The sequence below is a fragment of the Drosophila teissieri genome, chromosome 2L (genome assembly GCF_016746235.2).
Source record: "Drosophila teissieri strain GT53w chromosome 2L, Prin_Dtei_1.1, whole genome shotgun sequence".
NCBI classification, from domain to species: domain Eukaryota; kingdom Metazoa; phylum Arthropoda; class Insecta; order Diptera; family Drosophilidae; genus Drosophila; species Drosophila teissieri.
The window spans coordinates 22,339,440-22,359,128 of NC_053029.1; the positions used below are offsets into that span (position 1 = coordinate 22,339,440).

Consider the following 19,689-nt stretch of genomic DNA (forward strand, 5'->3'; position numbering starts at 1 on the left):
CTGATCTTAAAATACAATTTCTGTAAGTTTACGGCCTTAAACAAAAATCTTTGGGCCACAGCACAAGCACCAAACTTACCCTCTAGGGGTTGGCACTAAAGGTTAGGATAAATTAAATGAAAATAGATAAACAAGAAGGAACTAACAAAAATGTGAAAAAATATCGAAACATTTTTTAAAAGTGTGGCGTAGCAGCTTTGGGCAGTTTGTGGGCGTAAGAGTCTGCGTGGCAAAAAGTTTTTTGGAAAATCGGTAAAAATTTACAAAACTAATAAAAAATTTAAAAAAATATTAAAACATTTTTTCAAAGTGTGGGCGTGGCAGTTTTGGTGCAGACGCAGCCACAAACTTGCGCTGAGACTATGTCTCTAGAATCTCTATGCTTAATCTCAACCTTCTAGTTTTTATATTTCCTGATCTCGACTCGGCTATTGATCCTGATCAAGAATATATATACTTTATATGGTCGGAAACGCTTCCTTCTGCCTGTTACATACTTTTCAACGACTCTAGTATACCCTTTTACTCTACGAGTAACGGGTATAAAAAGGTGTTGATCAGGATCAATGGCCGAGTCGATCTGGCCATGTCCGTCCGTTTGTCCGTCCGTATTAACGTCCAGATCTCAGGAACTATACAAGCTAAAAAGTTGAGATCAAGCATACAGACTCCAGAGTCAAAGACGCAGCGCAAGTTTGTTGAATCATGTTGCCACGCCCTTTCTAACGCCCACAAACCGTCCAAAGCTGCCACTCCCACACTTTTTAAAAATGTTTTGATATTTTTTCATTATATCCGTTACTCGTGGAGTAAAAGGGTATACTAGATTCGTTGAAAAGTATGTAACAGGCAGAAGGAAGCGTTTCCGACCATATAATGTATATATAATATATTCACCCTAACGCCCACAAACCGTCTAAAACTGCCACGCCTGGGGAACTCGACTATAGCGTTCTCTCTTGTTTTTAAGAGTATAACGAGTATAAGAGTATACTCTTATATACGACTATACATTTCAAAAGTATTCGATAATACTGCTTCACTATGGATGAACTTGATAGGGCCCGAACGGCTGATAGGAAAAGAGGCAGAAATTTAGTCTCACCTGTGTTGATTTTATAGTTCTCCGATATTGAAGAGCGTCATAAAAAGTGTATATATTTTTTAGCGCCAGAAACGTTATCTTGAACCTTATTTTTAACGATACCCGTTTACTCTTTGAGTTGCGGCAATAATCTCGTATGTCGAAAATGTGTTATCTACTTGTTTTTACGGTTCCCTAACGTACACCTATGTTATAGATTAATTTAAAAAAAAACAATTTAAACGGTTTGATCTAATGAATTCATAATAACAGAAGTATGTACATATGTACATATATTAGTAGGGTCGGGTCGTCCCATTATACGGTCGGGAGTTTCTAAGGAATACCTCAGGAATTCATAGCAAAATTTATTCGTATAAAAATTCCGATCTTACAATTAAAGAGTCGATCTGGTCGTGTCCATCTCGCTTAAAGGCTGATATTAAACATGAAGACTATTGTTTGTGCAAGAGTGTATCAAAAGATAGAGGCGCCCACTCTAACGCACAAAAACCACCACGCGCACTCTAACTTGAAGTTTACAAGTTTTAATATATGTATATATTACAATTTTAGAGCTTATGATGTATGAAAAGTAACAGCCGCTAAGTGGCACTCGAGGCTAATCAGGGAAGCAGCCCCCTTCCTACTTATGGATGCACATATCTTTATCTTACTCCTTTTATCTCACCGTTACTCTGATATTTCTGATAGTAGAGGAACTCGAATTTATTCCTTTTATTCTTATTAACGATCAACAGCCGCAATGGGGATCCTTTGAGAACCACTCAAGCGACGCCACTCAAAAGAGAAATGCCACCAGTAATTCCTTCGAATTCCTCGCTCTCCCACTCGCACTGCCCACAAGCCAACTGAGAAGGCGACGCCGTCACCGCTGTTAGTCGAACTTCACGCGTCGCCGGGAGTGCCGGGAAGCGAACAGTCGCTGACGATCAGAAATCTAAAATATTTACAGCGAGTAGGGCAGTGTAGATTAAAGGCAATGTTAATTCCCCATCAATAACAAGAGAATGCTAGCTGATAGCAACGGAGTATTTTGTACGTCTAATATTCTGTCCATGAAAAGCGCATAGGGCTGGGAACTGAAGATTTACAAAATGCGACTCAATACGAGCATTTCATTCATAAAATGAAAATGTCAATGTTTTGAAAAGTTTAAAATAAAATTGCTATTTAACGCCATTAACCTCATGAGAGTCCACGGCCAGTTGTTCTGTAATACGTGAGTGAGAATGGGCTCTTCGTTTTGATCTCTCTTTTCAACGGAACGCACAAACATACAACCATGTATCCATAGCTTTTTTTAGTGATAATTTTGTTTGAAATATCATCAATGATTCATCCATTTTGTTAAGCATATTAACATCGCTCTTTCATCGCCTTACATTTTTAAGAGAGTAATCCCGCGTGAGAGAGTCGGGAGGGAATCGGCTGTGCGCCCGAAGCAAGAGCCACTATGGGGAATTTGACCTGTTTTTTTGGGATAAATGTATTTTTTAAAGATTTGCAAATTTTGAAAATTTTTTTTTAATAGATTAAGAATTTATCATAGATTTTAATTATGTATCGCAAATGTAAAATTAACAGTCCAATGTTAAAATTAACAGCTGTAAAGTCAGCACGTGAAGCACGTGCCATCGGAGAGCATTATTTTTTAGTGTTTACTAAAATTCATATCTCATCAACCACAAACCCATCAAATTTGAAATTAATACTCATTCTTGAGGTGTGTACTATGTGTTTCTACTAATTTGTTGCTTATTTTGTGCGTGTAAACTTAACAATTTGTATATTTAGCAAGTGATGTCCTCGTCCAACTTTCAAAATAAAATTCCAATTTTGAATAGAGTTTTAAAAAATTGTTGAAGTTTGTTTAGTAAGTGTGTTAGTCCATGTTGTAGAGTGATTAATTCCCTATTTAGAACATATAGGTTTCATTTGCGAATTTTTGCGACTTTTCGCGAAAATTAAATTATTAGGTAGCAACCTCTCAATTTTCAATGCGGCACTCCTAGTAGCGTGGCGCACGCATTGTTGGGCATATCGACGACAGTCTTCTTGAAATTAATCAAGGTTACTTATGGCATGTTTTATAACAATTTTTTGCATAAATGAAAAATATAAATAAATGAAATAAAAAGCTTTATAATACCCGGCCTGGACGGAAGGCAAGGCCCGTTGAACATCATATGAAAACTACCACTGAAACGGCTCTGGCCTTATGACGAAAAAAATGAAAAATAAAAATGGCTTATTTTTCAACGTTGAAATAGATACTGAAGAATATATTGTGTAGAAAAAAAAAATCCTTAAAATAGGGAGGCGGGGGGCCGATGTGGGGGTTGTTTGGGGGGCGCCGACACGCCCACTTTGCCAAATTGATTGTAAAGGTGTGTATATGAATAGACAAAAAATTATCATCGTATCTTAAATAGTTTACGAGATATTAATTTATGCCAAAAAAAAAAGGTCTAATTCCCCATAGTGTGCTGGCGAAGCGATGATTTTGTGATGATTTTCGGTAGCCATGAATTGTGGAACTGCAGGGTTATGTGCAGCATCAGCAGCTGAGTAGAAACATACATATGTGAGAAAGAGAGCCGTGGTCAAAACAATTAGGCATTGCCAAAATCAAACTTGCTGATAAGGTCAGTTCTCCGCTGGTATTTGTTTTCTTTTCTTTTCTTTTGACTTTGCGGTTAAGTGGTTAGTTGAATAGGTTTCACCTTAAAATTCTAAATAACAAAGCTACTTATTTAAAAGTAAATAAAACAAGAGAGAACGCTATAGTCGAGTTCCCCGACTATCTCATACCCGTTACTCAGCTATTTGAAGTGCGAAGTCTTTAACACTGATAGTTTTTGGCGGTTTGTGGGCGTTAGAGTGGGCCTAGCAAAAAGTTTTTTGGCAAATAGATAGAAATTTACAAGACTAATACAAAAATTAAAAAATATCCAAACATTTTTTAAAAGTGTGGGCGTGGCAGTTTTGGGCGGTTTGTGGGCGTTAGATTAGGCGTGGCAATATGAATAGACAAACTTGCGCTGCTTCTATGTCTCTGGAGTTTGCATGCTGAAACTCAACTTTCTAGCTTTTATAGTTCCTGAGATCTCGACGTTACGGACGGACAGACGGACATGGCCAGATCGACTCGGCTATTGATCCTGATCAAGAATATATATACTTATGATCGGAAACGCTTCCTTCTCCCTGTTACATACTTTTCAACGAATCTAGTGTACCCTTTTACTCTACGAGTAACGGGTATAAAAAGAGCCGCGGCCGAAACCATTACGCATTGACAAAACTGCTGATAATGTCAGTGCACGTTCTCCGCCGGCATTTGTTTTCTTTACTTTGTGTTGAAGTTATAGTCTTAGTGAAAATGTTAAACTCCCTGGTTAGTGGAAGATCCAATTCTAATTGAAAGTTTTCTCCCAAAATGCTACATTACATAGCTACTACCCGGAGAACAATATGCTTAGCCTTTACTCAGCAAATCAATTTAAATATATAAGTCTTCCGAGGTAGATAGCGACAGGTAATTTTGTATAAATATTGAATACGTACTTGTTACATTCTATATCTACAGAAATCTGCCAAAAATGGTGCCCTTGTACATCTAACCAAGAAAATCCTAAGCAAACAATGAACCAAACTCAAGTCTGATAAGGACAAAACAAAACAAGAGAGATTGCTAACTAATTGCTAACTCGAAAAATAAGAGTGCGAACGAGAAATTTTAAAAATTTATGGAATATCGGTAGAAATTAAGGAACAAAATTATAATGAAACAAAAATAAACAATTTTGGCGTTATTTTTTTTGCCAAATCTATAGAAATTTCCAAGATGTATAAAAAATTAAAACATCACAAATTTTAAAGGTTGGCCGTCGGAGTGAGCGTGGCAAAAAGCTTTTTAACAAATTGATAGACATTTTCAAGACATAAAAAAATTACAAAATTTCAAAAGGTTTTCCAAAAGTGTGGGCGTGGCAGTTTTGTGCGGTTTGTGGGCTTTAGGGTGGGCGTGGCAAAATGTTTTTTCAAGACTAATATAGCGTGACATTTTTGGGCGCCTTGTGGGCGTTGCCACATTTCGAAGCGAGCCTGCACTTGCACTGCGTCTATGTCTCTGGAGTCTGCATGCTTAATCACAACATTCTAGCTTTTCTGGTTCCTGAGATCGAAGCATTCATACGGACAGACGGTGAGACGGACGTACAGACACACGGACATGGCCAGTTCGACTCCGCTATTGATCCTGATCAAGAATATATATACTTTCGGAAAAGCTTTCTTCTGCCTGTTACAAATTTTTTACCGAATCTAGTATACCCTTTTACGGGTATAAATAGGTTTCGTTGTGGACGGCATGTGTATATATCAATCTTGTAGAAAAATCAATTGACAAGATTATATACATTCCTTTTAAATAAATTTTATACTTTTAAAAGCTTTTCAGTTTTTTGCTATTGCTAGGTGCATGCGCGGTGTGGCATTTTAAACAAAAAAAAAGTGCAAAAGTTTTTTCTTTATCGTGATCACTAGCGCTCCGTGAAGACACGTAATATATCCGTGCATCAAGCCGTATCCGCTTGTCCGTCCGTTTGCTTCTGCGCAGACTAGTCTAGTTGTGAAGCTATCTCCATGTCTCCATTTCCAAATGTCTTCTTTTTTTGGAGATAGTGAGTCGGAACGGATCTGACACTAAGTCTTTTGAGAAATAACTACATAAAATTTAGCTTTGTATTTTTTGATCATAAAGCATTCGTTATTTACCAGTATTCTGAGACTGTTTTAATTTGATAAGCCTCTGATAACTTTATCATATAGCTGCCATAAAAACACACTAAAAATGTCTGGGTTACTAGAAATCCTAATAGTTTGTTTTGCGGTTTGTGTCCGTTACATTTTTGGCATACCGATAGAAATTAAGGAAACCATTGATAAAATCTAAAAAAAAAATTAAAATCAAAATTGGGGGACGTGAAATTCTCTCGACATGAAAATCAAAGCTAATAAGCAGCTGTTCTGGCGATTTGACAACGTAGTAGAGTATATGTAAGTCTACCAAGGCAACAAAATGCGTTCGGCCAAAACCTAAAGAGAGAAACCAGACCTGATAACCCAACCGCACACAAGCTAGTAGGAGTTCCAAATTGCCAGTAGAGTTCCACAGACCTGCGATCCGTTCTTATAAAATGCATATCACCTAAGTGTAATAAATTTAATTGTATAGTCTTAAAATTCGAATAAAAAAACTTTTGTTTAGTTATCATCATACGAACATTGTGTAGAATAATCAGTTTTTATACCCGTTACTCGTAGAGTAAAAGGTACTAGGTACTAGGTACTAAAAGGTACTAAAGGTACTAGATTCGTTGAAAAGTATGTAACAGGCAGAAGGAAGCGTTTCCGACCATATAAAGTATATATATTCTTGATCAGGATCAATAGCCGAGACGATCTGGCCATGTTCGTCTGTCCGTCTGTATGAACGTCGAGATCTCAGGAACTACAAAAGCTAGAAAGTTCAGATTAAGCATACAGACTCCAGAGACATAGAAGCAGCGCAAGATTGTCGATTCATGTTGCCACGCCCTTTCTAACGCCCACAAACCGCCCAAAACTGCCACGCCCACATTTTTTAAAAATATTGTGATATTTTTTCATTTTTGTATTAGTCTTGAAAATTTCTATCTTTTTGCCACGCCCACTCTTACGCCCACAAACCGCCCAAAGCTGCCACTCCCACATTTTTAAAAAATGTTTTGATATTTTTTCAGTTTTATATTAGTCTTGTAAATTTCTATCGATTTGCCAAAAAACGTTTTTCCACGCCCACTCTAACGCCTACAAACCGCCAAAAACTGTCTGTGTTTAAGACTCTCCTTCTCCCTTCCACTAGCTGAGTAACGGGTATCAGATAGTCGGGGAACTCGACTATAGCGTTGTCTCTTGTTTTAGCTTGATCTTGTGCATAAGTCCGTCTAGCCAAACTCTGTCGAATGGTTGGGATATGTCTACAAAAACTGCTGTGCTGCTTGTCAGTTCTCGAATGCGGTTCTTATTTCTATTGTTATTCGGTTAATCTGTTCTATAGTTCCAAGGTTTTCGCGAAAAACAAATTGATGTGCTGGTATTATATTGTGAGCTCTAAGGTACGGGTTTAGTCGGGTCAACAGGCATTTTCGAATAGTTTCGAAATACATGAGAGTAGACTTATTGGTCTGTAAGATGAAGGGACTGTGTGGTTCTTACCAGGCTTTGGAATCATTATGATGATCGATCTCTTCCGTCGTTGTTGGAAGTAACCAAGTTTGGTGATGGCATTGAGATACATGAGAGTATGCTTATGGGTCTAAACGACGAAGAAGATGTCGGATCCTTTCCTTGTTTAGGAATCATTATCATGCATCACTTCGAATTTCTTATTGGCGACACGGTGACGGTCGGTGGACAAAGAACTAGGTGAGCTTTCCACAGTGAGTGCTTAGTGCTTGTTGTTGTTAGTTTCTCTATGTATCGACGTTTGTCATGCTCCTCTTCTTGTTTTGGGGCTTTGGTTAGGTTATTTGTGGCATCTATAAGTTTCTTTTTAGCTGTAGGAAAACTGTAAGTTTGCCATTCACGGAGTAAACTTTTGTGTAAGTTTGAGGAATAGTAGATTGGGCTGCTGCAACAAGAATGGATTCGAGTGTTGTGGTTGATTTGTCAATGTCAGATTCACTATTGAGTTGTGGGCTTAGATCAATTTGTGAACTAATATATTTTCTACACTTGAGGCAGTTTGTTTTGTGTGACGTCAATCTAATAGTTTCGGCCGTTTTGGCGAGTCGCAAAGCATGGATGAGAACTGGGGAGTCTGATAATAGCTCTGGCAGGCGTTCGGCTCTCAATAGGCTTCGAGGAATGTTTTTGATGATTGCAAAGTCGATCAGATCAGGCAGCTTGTTGAGGCCTGTTGGCCAGTATGTTGGACTTCCAGGCAAAACATGGTCAAGTTTGTTGGCGGTTTTTATTATAGTGTTGTATAGCTGCTTTAATTTGTGTTCACGAAGCACGATCCCTAAAGTGGGTACTTAGCATTGTAGTCTCCTGCAGCTGAGAAATGGTCTCCAAGTGTTTTGGAAAAAGTAAGGAATTGATCTTCCCTTATACGTATATTTATACGGCCGCTAGGGTAAGATGGTTATTGCCCTTCATATGTATGTTTACACTATGCAGATGATTTTCAGAAAATCCATTGTGATAGTGATGCCTCATGCTACTCCTTACAAGGATCCCTGTCCTTCCGTGGGCTTTACCATCGGGATAGTACCGTACCGTAAAAGAAGTATCTATTTATTTGAAAGTATTTATTTGTAAGGTGTCGAGATCTCAGGAACTATAAAAGCTAGAAAGTTGAGTTTGTCGATTCATGTTGCCACACCTACTCTAACGCCCACAAACCGCCCAAAACTGCCACGCCCACACTTTTGAAAAATGTTTTGATATTTTTTCAGTTTCTTATTGGTATTGTAAATTTCTATCGATCTGCAGAAAAACTTTTTGCCACACCCACCCTAACGCCCACAAACCGCCCAAAACTGCCACGCCCACACTTTTGAAAAATGTTTTGATATTTTTTCAGTTTCTTATTGGTATTGTAAATTTCTATCGATCTACAGAAAAACTTTTTGCCACACCCACCCTAACGCTCACAAACCGCCCAATAGCTACGCTCATACTTTTGAAAATTGTTGTGACATTTTTTCACATTTTTGTTCGTCTTGTAAATTTACCTCTATATACCAAAAATCTTTTTGCCACGCCCACTCTAACGCCCACAAACCGCCAGTGTTGTAATTTCTCTTCGCACTTTCACCAGCTGAGTAACGGGTATCAGATAGTCGGGGAACCCGACTATAGCGTTCTATCTTGTTTTTTTTTCAAATCAAAGATCAAACGCCCTTAATGAAAACCCCTTTACTAAACACGATGAATGCGTTTTTAGGGGGCGTTCTCGGCTTGTAAGTGAAAACGTCTTCTCTTCTTTTATTTCACACACAAATTATATAAAGATTTGTTGTCCCATATTTTGCATTAGGCAATACAGTACTTACCATTTGCTTCAACCTTTCAACACGTTTTTATTAACATTTTCCATCTACCTTTTAGCACTACACATCAACAAAACAAGACAGCAATTCCATTTCCTATTACTCACCTGCACCAGTACATCAATATTTTCATCAACGTATCATAAAATATCCATCCAAAATTATACTGTTTTTTATTAACATGAATTAAAGTGTTAATTATTCATATTTTAATTTTCATAAAAAAACAAAAGAGAACGCTATAGTCGAGTTCCCCGACTATCTGATACCCGTTACTCAGCTAGTGAAAGTGCGAAGGAGTCTTCAGCACTGACAGTTTTTGGCGGTTTGTGGGCGCTAGAGTGGGCGTGGCAAAATGTTTTTTGGCAAATCGATAGAAATTTAGAAGACTAATACAAAAATGAAAAAATATTAAAACATTTTTCAAAAGTGTGGGCGTAGCAGCTTTGGGCGGTTTGTGGGCGTTAGAGTGGGCGTGGCAAAAAGTTGTTTGGCAAATCGTTAGAAATTTATAAGACTAATACAAAAATGAAAAAATATCAGAACATTTTTCAAAAGTGTGGGCGTGGCAGTTTTGCGCGGTTTGTGGGCGTTAGAGGGGGCGTGGCAACATGAATCGACAAACTTGCGCTGCGTCTATGTCTCAGGAGTCAGTATGCTTAATCTCAACTTTCTACCTTTTGTAGTTCCTGAGATCTCGACGTTCATACGGACGGACAGACGGACAGACGGACGGACAGATGGACATGGCCAGATCGACTCGGCTATTGATCCTGATCAAGAATATATATACTTTATATGGTCGGAAACGCTTCCTTCTGTCTGTTACATACTTTTCAACGAATCTAGTATACCCTTTTACTCTACGAGTAACGGGTATAATAATAAAATTTATGGGTGTGATGCGTTTGTAAATTGCGGTCTCGGGAGTTTTCGCTTGCTCTCAGTTGCTTAAAGGTTTTCGATGTCGTCACGTTTACAAATTTCTACTTGACCTACAGTAATTACTTTTTCTTTGAGTTTCACTATTTTTTTTGAAACATTTCTTTAAAACATTTTATACACTTTTTATTACATTTTGGAATTTGGTTTTTTTACTATTTCACTTAGAAATTGTCTACATCACTGTAGTTTCTTAAGGAAATCTCTTATTGGGTTTAACATTTATTATACCCGTTCTTCGTAGAGTAAAAGGGTTACTAGATTCGTTGAAAAGTACTCGGCTGGTGATCCCGGTCCTAAATGACCATCGTTTAGAGGTGCTTGTAAAACGTAATAAAATATACATATTTTCATAAAGTTATAAAATATGTCTATTTACTCAAAGGATGCCCGATTTACGCTTTTAACCATTCTGAGCGAATAAGAAGTGATCACTCTCCCTACAACAAATTGATTTACTATGACAGATGCCGAACTGCAGAATTCACATTAATTGTTCACTTTCCGTTACCCAAACATAAAATTAACAAATCGAAATAAACAAATTCCGACACTAACACGCGCGAGGATCAACTGAAATAATAATAGCATAGCTCACCATTTGATACCAAATACCATGTCAAAATATCAGAAGCTTGACAACGCACTACTACCCAACGCTCACGATGACGACTCTGAAGGGGGTTTCCCGGTTTGCTTTGATGAGAATCATCAAAATACGGGCTTCCAACCGGATCCATATACTAGAGATGATCGACTGCTAGATTATCAAGACAGGTATTACAGCGTTAACAACAACGAAGTGGATAGGGAGGTGGTGACAATTGGGTCAAATGTCGTCCGAGTTCAAGAGGAGCAAACCTGGGAGGTGCCACTGTTGGGCGACTGTGGTGACAGTGCGAGGAATCAGGTAAATGAAACAACTAAACGTTTTCCAAACACACAAATATTTATTAGCTAATTGTGCGGCCCTTCGCAGAGTTCGGAAGCGGAATTTGATATGCAGCGTGAGTGCTGCAATCATCAACCAGGGTTCAGGACCAACCCAAAGAGCAAATCTGCACAGGAGGCCAAATATAAAATTATGCTAGCAGTTTTCCTGTGTTGCATATTTATGGTAAGAAGGAGCACCATACCCCTCATATGTGTCTAGGTGTGGGTACGCATTATTGATTTAATACATTTCATGCCCTGCAACTCAACCTACCAAATTGACGGCGACCGCAGATCATTGAATTTCTTGGCGGCTATGTGGCCGGAAGTCTAGCCATAATGACGGATGCCGCCCATTTAGCATCTGATTGCATTAGTTTCGTCATCGGTCTAGTCGCTATATGGATAGGGAGTCGCCCGCCAGACGAACGTATGTCCTTTGGGTACAAACGCTTTGGTAAGTAGTCAATTGTATTCACACCATTCTAATGAGAGTACCACACGCACTCCCATATAAATCCAGGCATTACTGTGCGTTTTGACCGCTCATTTGCCATATCTGTATGTCAACAGACAATGCCAACTGCTCATTAGATCAGATCAGATCATCATCAGATCGTCATTATATTTGACAATTGAGACCATTATTTTGATTGTTCTTTTTTTGTATATATTTTCAGAGGTTATCGGAGCTCTGGCCTCTATCTTGGGAATTTGGCTTGTAACTACTTTGCTCGTTGTTGTGGCTGTTCAAAGGATCTACTCTCAGGACTTTGAACTAAACGCCGATATGATGATGCTTATTTCAGGCATTGGCATTGTCATAAATATCGTGTATGTCCAGAAAAGAATCTCACGTAACTATTATCCCATTCCATTATGCCAGCGAAAGGAAAAGGTTAAACTTGCCTAGCCTAACACCCAAAGTCAATATGAATACATACATATTATGTATGCAACTTTGAGGAAAGTTAGGGCTAGGCTTGTAGGTTCCTAATTAATTTCATAAATTATAAACTCCCAAGAAGACATCTCAATGACGTCAGAGAGTCTTGTGGTGTCTCAGAATTAGTCGTTTTCCTACATGTAACTTTTCATCACATTTACTCTATCGTATTTGTTTCTTAAACCCGTTACTCGTAGAGTAAAAGGGTATACTAGATTCGTTGAAAAGTATGTAACAGGCAGTAGGAAGCGTTTCCGACCATATAAAGTATATATACTATATTCTTGATCAGGATCAATAGCCGAGTGGATCTGGCCATGTCCGGGTCAGGATCATCGGCCGAGTACATTTTGGACTCGTCCTTATGTCCGTCTGCCCGTCTAATATTAAGCATTGCGGCACGCGGTTTAATTGGGTTCATAACGGTAACCGTCCAAACCTGTCCTACCTCACTTTTAAAAAATTGTTTAATTAAAATTCAATTTCTACCGATACGCAAAGAAAAATATTTTGGTCATAACCATTCTAGCGCCCAAAAAAAGCTGCCACCTCAGTTAAAAAAACATGTTTATTTTTATACCCGTTACTCGTAGAGTAAAAGAGTATACTAGATTCGTTGAAAAGTATGTAACAGGCAGAAGGAAGCGTTTCCGACCATATAAAGTATATATATTCTTGATCAGGATCAATAGCCGAGTCGATCTGGCCATGTCCGTCTGTCCGTCCGTCTTTCCGTCCGTCTGTCCGTCTGTCTGTCCGTATGAACGTCGAGATCTCAGGAACTACAAAAGCTAGAAAGTTGAGATTAAGCATACAGACTCCTGAGAAATAGACGCAGCGCAAGTTTGTCGATTCATGTTGCCACGCCCACTCTAACGCCCACAAACTGCGCAAAACTGCCACGCCCACACTTTTGAAAAATGTTTTGATATTTTTTCATTTTTGTATTAGTTGTATAAGTTTCTATCGATTTGCCAAAAAACTTTTTGCCACGCCCACTCTAGCGCCCACAAACCGCCCAAAGCTGCTACGCCCACACTTTTGAAAAATGTTTTGATATTTTTTCATTTTTGTATTAGTCTTGTAAATTTCTATCGATTTGCCAAAAAACTTTTTGCCACGCCCACTCTAGCGCCCACAAACCGCAAAAAACTGTCAGTGCTGAAGACTCCTTCGCACTTTCACTAGCTGAGTAACGGGTATCAGATAGTCGGGGAAGTCGACTATAGCGTTCTCTCTTGTTAACTATTAGTTTTACAAGTTTCTACCGACGTGCCAAGAAAATGTAGAAATTACTACCCAGCAAATTACATCTACTAGCTGTGTATATACCCGTTACACAGCGATATTCCAAAAATTTGTGCTTGTCGTTCTCTCTTGTTTTTTCTTTAATTAGGATTAATTAAATATTTTTATATCTTTTTTACACAGAATGATGTTTATTTTGCATGGATCCTGGTTCGTCAGCGGGAATGGACATGGGCACAGTCACAGCCATAGTCACGAAAACGGACATGAGCCAAATAATAGTCCTTCACAAACGCGTTCCAACTCCTACATTTATACGGCGAGCGGTGGTCAAAATCCTTCAACTGCGGAAGAGAGGCATTCAATAAGAAAAGAAAGAAATTTAACCGATCATAAGATTCTTATTCCAAATGGGAAAAAAACACATCAGGCTGGGTAAGTGAAAATACAACGTGCAAATTAAAATGTACTGTATTTAGAATTTATTTAATATGGGTTATCTAGTTTATGTCCATTTTAAGTGATATGCCAAAAGAAATATTAAACTTTCCTGTCCGCACTCCACCTAGCACCATAGCGTTCCATCTTGTGTTTGTACCCGTTACTCATAGAGTAAAAGGTTTCATTAGATTCGTTGAAAGGTATGTAACTAAAAGGTATATACATATATTGCATATTCTTGATCAGAATCCCTCTATTTGTCCGCATGAACATCAAGATCTTGCCAAGATCTAGAAAGTTGCTTATACCAAGGTAGTGCAGATAGTGACCCCTATTCTATAGATGGTGGTTCAAAAAGATTTTCGGGCAGTCTACCTTTTACAACCCACCCATATTTATTATTTTTTCGGATTACCATCGATAGTCGCTGACTGAATAAATAATAAATAAATGAATATCTGATAGTCGGGTAATTTGACACTTCGTGGGTGTGGGTGTCGTATTTATACCCGTTACTCGTAGAGTAAAAGGGTATACTAGATTCGTTGAAAAGTATGTAACAGGCAGAAGGAAGCGTTTCCGACCATATAAAGTGTCTGTCCGTATGAACGTCGAGATATCAGGAACTATAAAAGCTAGAAAGTTGAGATTCGGCATGCAGACTCCAGAGACATAGAAGCAGCGCAAGTTTGTCAATTCATGTTGCCACGCCCACAAACTGCCTAAAACTGCCACGCCCACACTTTTGAAAAATGTTTTGATATTTTATCATTTTTGTATTAGTCTTGTAAAGTTCTATCGATTTGCCAAAAAACTTTAACGCCCACAAACCGCCATAAGCTGTCAGTGTTGAAGACTCTCCTGCGCACTTCCAGCAGCTTAGTAACGGGTATCAGATAGTCGATGAATTCGACTATAGCGTTATCTCTTGTTCTTTATTGGCAGTAATTAACGTACGATTTTTTAAACTGAAATGACATTAACAATAACATACCTCTGAATTTATATACTCCTCATACTGATTTTTATTTCTGCAGAACTTCAAACATGCAGTTGGCACACGAGGAGAAAAACCTGAACTTACGTGCTGCGATGATTCATGTAATTGGGGACCTAGTGCAGAGCATTGGCGTTTTTTTGGCCTCCGTCCTAATTAAAGTTTGTGTAAGTTTATGCTGTCCATAAATTAGTAAATTTTTAAGCTGTACATCTCTATGGGTGTGGGTCACTTATATGTAAGTGACAAAGTGCAAAAAAACGGTAAACCTAAAAGTGTGTAAATTTAAAAGAAACGTTTTCCCCCCTATAAATTAAAATATATTGTTCAGGTTCAACAGCCGATCTCGTCAAGTATGTCCAAATAAACGTCGATCTCAGGAACTACAAACTTGTCTATTACGTATGAACGTCGAGATCTCAGGAATTATAAAAGCTAGAATGCTAAGGTTCAGCATGCAGACTCCAGAGACATAGTCGCAGCGCAGAGCATACCCACTCTAACGCCCACAAACCGCCAAAAACTCTTAGTGCAGAAAATTTCTCCTTCACACTTCCACAAGCTAAGATAGTCGGGGAACTCGACCATAGCGTTCTCTCTTGTTTTATATAGGAATGAACATCTAAATACGTTACTGGCGCAGCCGTACTCCCTTGACAATCAGGTGAAAAGGTAATTTAATATGACCAAATTATCCTTTAGATTGTGCACGCGAAATTTCCGCAACAAAGTGAATCGGTAGCTTTTACAATTAAAGTGGCTCAATCGGTATCCGCCCAAGAACCTGTGTCCTTATTATTTTAAAATACCTTATTTAGTCGCCCGCTACGCAAAGTAAAACCGCAAACCCCCAAACCGCCCAAAACTGCCACACCCACACTTTTATAAAATGTTTTTATATATTTTGTACTTTTGTGTTAGTTTTGTAAATTTTTCTCGATTTGCTAAAAATCTTTTTGCCACGCCCACAAACCGCTTCGTCTATGTCTCTGGAGTCTGCATGCTGAATCTCAACTCTTACCCTGAATTCATTATTATTTGTTTTTATAGGGGATGCAAGTTTTAAATAAACGTCAATACAGGACAAGAATTATCGCAATAGCATAAAAATCTATAAGGTAAAGTTCTCTTGGGTTATTTGTTCCTGGGGTTATTTCAAAAATCAGTTTCGTTGGTCTATGTTCTGTTTTTTTAAGATTGCTGATATTTTGAATTAATTTGTTATAGTCGTGAAAATAGTGAGTTACTTTAAAAAGTCGTATAACTTTTTCGATACCAGGGTGTAACAATTTTATGAATTCAGCGTAAGAGTTAATGTCTCTTAGTTTAATTATACTGTCTAAAATTTTTACGATTTTGTGTGGAGGTAATAGTTTTATGGTATACATTTTGAAGAATTGAATAGTCACTGTCATTATCTATGTAATTTACACAAGATAAAGCGTCTGCTAATGCCGTTTTAGTTTTAATTCAGTTTTGCGTTACTTGTAGAGTAAATATTAATACCTGTAACTCGTAGAGTAGGCATTTTCATTTTTGTATTAGTCTTGTAAATTTCTATTGATTTGCCAAACAACTTTTTGCCAATTCTGGTCGTACACGGTATATAAGGTATGCGGAATTAAATACGAACAAAATTAAGCATGTTCGCAAGAATTTCCAAGAATTAACGCAGAACACACATTTGCACACATTGTGCAAATAACCCAAATCATCCAAAAAATGCAATTTTTCATTACTTTTTGGCTATGGGCTTCAAAAAAACTTTCATTTATAAAGTTATTTCGGATATTTAGAATGGAATATTCGGATGGAAAAAAAATGGATAGAGCCCCTGGGTCCGGAAAAAAGTGTCCATTACATCAGTCTCAAGTTAGAGCCAAATTAAAGGCTGAAATTGTGGGTCGCACAGCAAAATCGTACCGTGCGCTTGCCAAAAAATACAATGTTAGCGACAAAACAATAAAAAAGTACATTCAAGAATTGGGAGTGATGAAATGTTCTAAAAAAAAACTGTTCCTAAAGTCTCAGATGCCCAGAGAGAGACTATTAAACTTCGGCTGCGTGCGCTTACTAGAAATTTGTTCTCTGCAAGTAGTTCAAAGGTTTGCATAATGGATGATGAGACATATTTCACAATGGAGGGCCATGAATGGACTCCAAAATACTACTTTAAGCTCCCTAATACTCATTCACCAGAAAGTGTTACTCAAATTATTATTATTATATTAAAAATCCAAAGAGAGCTTGCTAAAATGAATACAAAGGGAATTCAGGAGGCTATGCGAAAGGTACCCGAAAATCTAAGGAAAGCTGCTCGCTACGGTCATAAATTTTTTTTGTAATATAGCTTCTTAAAGTCCAATAAAAAACATATTCAAAATATAAGTTGCTCTGACTTGAAATAAATTTGCTATTTGTATTACAACTCGTGTTCGTATTTCATTCCGCATACCTACCTAATCGCCTTTTGCATCTCGGAATCTTCTATTATGTATTTTTATATTACGGATATTTCAGCCAGGTGCCAAATATGCTGATCCCCTGTGTACTCTGATATTTTCAATTATTGTAATAATGACTACTCTGCGTCTGTTTCGGGAGTCTATGGGCATCATCGTGAATGCAGTTCCACAAAACCTTAATATTCGCACTCTGCATTTGGAGCTGGGCAGCCTCCAAGGTGTCAGGTCAGTTGACAAACCAAGTCCTACAATGGTAACCTCACTTAAAAGTGTGTTTCAATTTGCAGATCTGTGCACCACCTAAACGTGTGGCAACAAACCACTCAGCAAAGGGTGCTGATGGTGCATCTCGTTATAGGTGAGTCTCTAAAATGGATAGAGCTACATATTCATTAGTTTCTACTGCGTTTCAGACTCTCGAGCTGACTGCAATGAGGTACTGCAGACTGCCACGGAGCTAGTCTCTGGCCCAAAATATAACGTAAAGCATGCAACTATTCAAATAGAACCAACCACTGAGTAGTCTTTACTAATGAAATTAATCTGAGAAAATTGATTTATTCTAAGCCACAAAGGAATTTATGGCATCTAGATGTTTTATTAAACCATGTTATTTTACTTTATATTTAATGTTTATAGTTTGCTTATGTACTGAAGGATTTATTGTTAAGCATTTAGTGACATTACCCCAAAGAAAATACATTATTTGACTTTTAGAATTAATTAATTTAATCTGACCCGAAGCGAACCAAATATACTTTATATAAAAATAGCCCACACTCTAATTCCAACAGGTAATAATCATACATATTTATCTACTGGTAATATCGTCATTGATTTGGTAAGTCTTTTTGAACCGTAATTATTAAAATAAAATAAGAGTTCTCAAGTTTTTTGGTTTATGAAAAGTGTTTTTCAAGAATAGCACGAAAGTTGACTATAAGGTGAGACAGAATAATTTAGGTGGCAACACCGATCCCAAAAGTTGGTTGATTAATTTTTGCCTTGCCTTACTCTTACATTTTACTTTTCTTATGAATACTAGTACAACCTAGCTAGCATAGACAAACTTATGGACTTATCGGAAACATAAGAATATTATAGAAAAGAAATCTTGGTTTCGTAGTTATTGATCATAATGAATCCTAATTACTACGGACTATATCAGGAGGAAATAAAATTCTTATTTGGGAATGTTACACCAATCAAAAGCTATCGCAAAAACTAAAGATATCGGAAGAAAAGTATATGGCTAAAAAGATAAAAGTAAAATGTTAAATATTGGAAATGTAATTCTTGTCTAAAGCGCTCTCATTAACACCTAATTTCTTTAAATATTCCCAATCCAAAATTTGTTCATGCAACAAAACGTAATTTTAAATATTTCTTGAAACACGACCGACTTCTGCCATAGGTATTTAAAATGCATTTTCAAATAATACATTGGGATTGATAGTACTTTTTTTATTTTTCTGGGGTTTTTCTTTTTTGGTCTTCTTTAATGAAAACTACATAATTGCAAATAGTAGTGCGATATAACAAATAGTATGTAACAAAGCCTTGCAGAAATTAAATATTAAAAACAAGAGAGAATGTTATAGTCGAGTTCCCCGACTATCTGATACTCGTTACTCAGCTAGTGGAAGTGCGAAGGAGACTCTTCGAGTGGTGTTGAGGAAAATAAGAGTCCGCAGAATCTTTTTCAATTATATATTAATTTAGAATTTCCTCTTATTATAATTGTGAGTATTGACATAGGTACAAAAGTTATAAAATAATAATAATAAAAGAAGAGACCGCAAAAGTCGAGTTCCCGACTATCTGATACCCGTTACTCAGCTAGTGGAAGTGCGAAGGAGAAATTTCAACACTGACCGTTTTTGGCAGTTTGTGGGCGTTAACGTTGGCGTGGTAAAATGATTTTTGGCAAAGGATAGAAATTGAAAGACTAATAAATAAAAAAATATCTAGTACAATTTGGTATACCCTTTTAAAAAATATATATATAAATTAAATAATATATAAAATATAAATAATATTAATATGTTTGTGCCTTTTTTTTTTTTATAATCGAGATCTCAGGAACTACAAAAGCTACAAAGTTGAGATTCAGCATGCAGACTCCAGAGACATAGAAGCAGCGCAAGTTTGTCGATTCATGTTGCCACGCCCACTCTAACGCCCACAAACCGCCCAAAACTGCCACGCCCACACTTTTGAAAAATGTTTCGATATTTTTTCATTTTTGTGTTAGTCTCCTTAATTTCTATCGGTTTGCCAAAAAAATATTTGCCATGCCCACCCTAACGCCCACAAAACGCCAAAAGCTGCCACGCCCACACTTTTCAAAAATGTTTTAATATTTTTTCATTTTTGTATTAGTCTTGTAAAATTCTATCGATTTGCCAAAAAACTTTTTGCCACGCCCACTTTAACGCCCACAAACCTCAAAAACTGTGAGTGTTGTGTGTCCTGCACACTTTCACCATCTGAGTAACGGGTATCAG

The 19,689-nt window shown here is 37.4% G+C and overlaps 1 protein-coding gene across 5 annotated transcripts; it reads left to right on the top strand.

Moving 5' to 3' along the window:
- Nucleotides 1–1,999: 1,999 nt before the first annotated feature.
- Nucleotides 2,000–17,891, top strand: LOC122611712 (zinc transporter 2). 5 transcript variants are annotated; one of them, XM_043784983.1, is made up of 10 exons: nt 2,000–2,327; nt 10,538–11,062; nt 11,132–11,269; nt 11,380–11,542; nt 11,766–11,919; nt 13,463–13,714; nt 14,758–14,884; nt 17,238–17,407; nt 17,470–17,540; nt 17,596–17,889. In XM_043784983.1, the coding sequence occupies exons 2-10, from the start codon at nt 10,769–10,771 to the stop codon at nt 17,703–17,705; spliced, it is 1,479 nt and encodes a 492-aa protein (XP_043640918.1). In that variant the 5' UTR covers nt 2,000–2,327; nt 10,538–10,768; the 3' UTR covers nt 17,706–17,889. The 5 variants fall into 5 exon arrangements, with proteins under 5 accessions (XP_043640918.1, XP_043640919.1, XP_043640921.1 ...); XM_043784984.1 differs by having other exon boundaries at nt 10,620–11,062; XM_043784986.1 differs by having other exon boundaries at nt 2,004–2,143; nt 10,620–11,062.
- The last annotated feature ends 1,798 nt before the right edge of the window (nt 17,892–19,689 follow it).

Excerpts from the sequence above, each read along its gene's own strand:
- LOC122611712 (XM_043784983.1), top strand. The coding sequence starts at position 10,769 with ATGTCAAAATATCAGAAGCTTGACAACGCACTACTACCCAACGCTCAC. Across the intron at positions 11,543-11,765 it reads CTTTGGGTACAAACGCTTTG|AGGTTATCGGAGCTCTGGCC; the intron begins GTAAGTAGTCAA and ends ATATATTTTCAG. Across the intron at positions 17,541-17,595 it reads GATGGTGCATCTCGTTATAG|ACTCTCGAGCTGACTGCAAT; the intron begins GTGAGTCTCTAA and ends ACTGCGTTTCAG.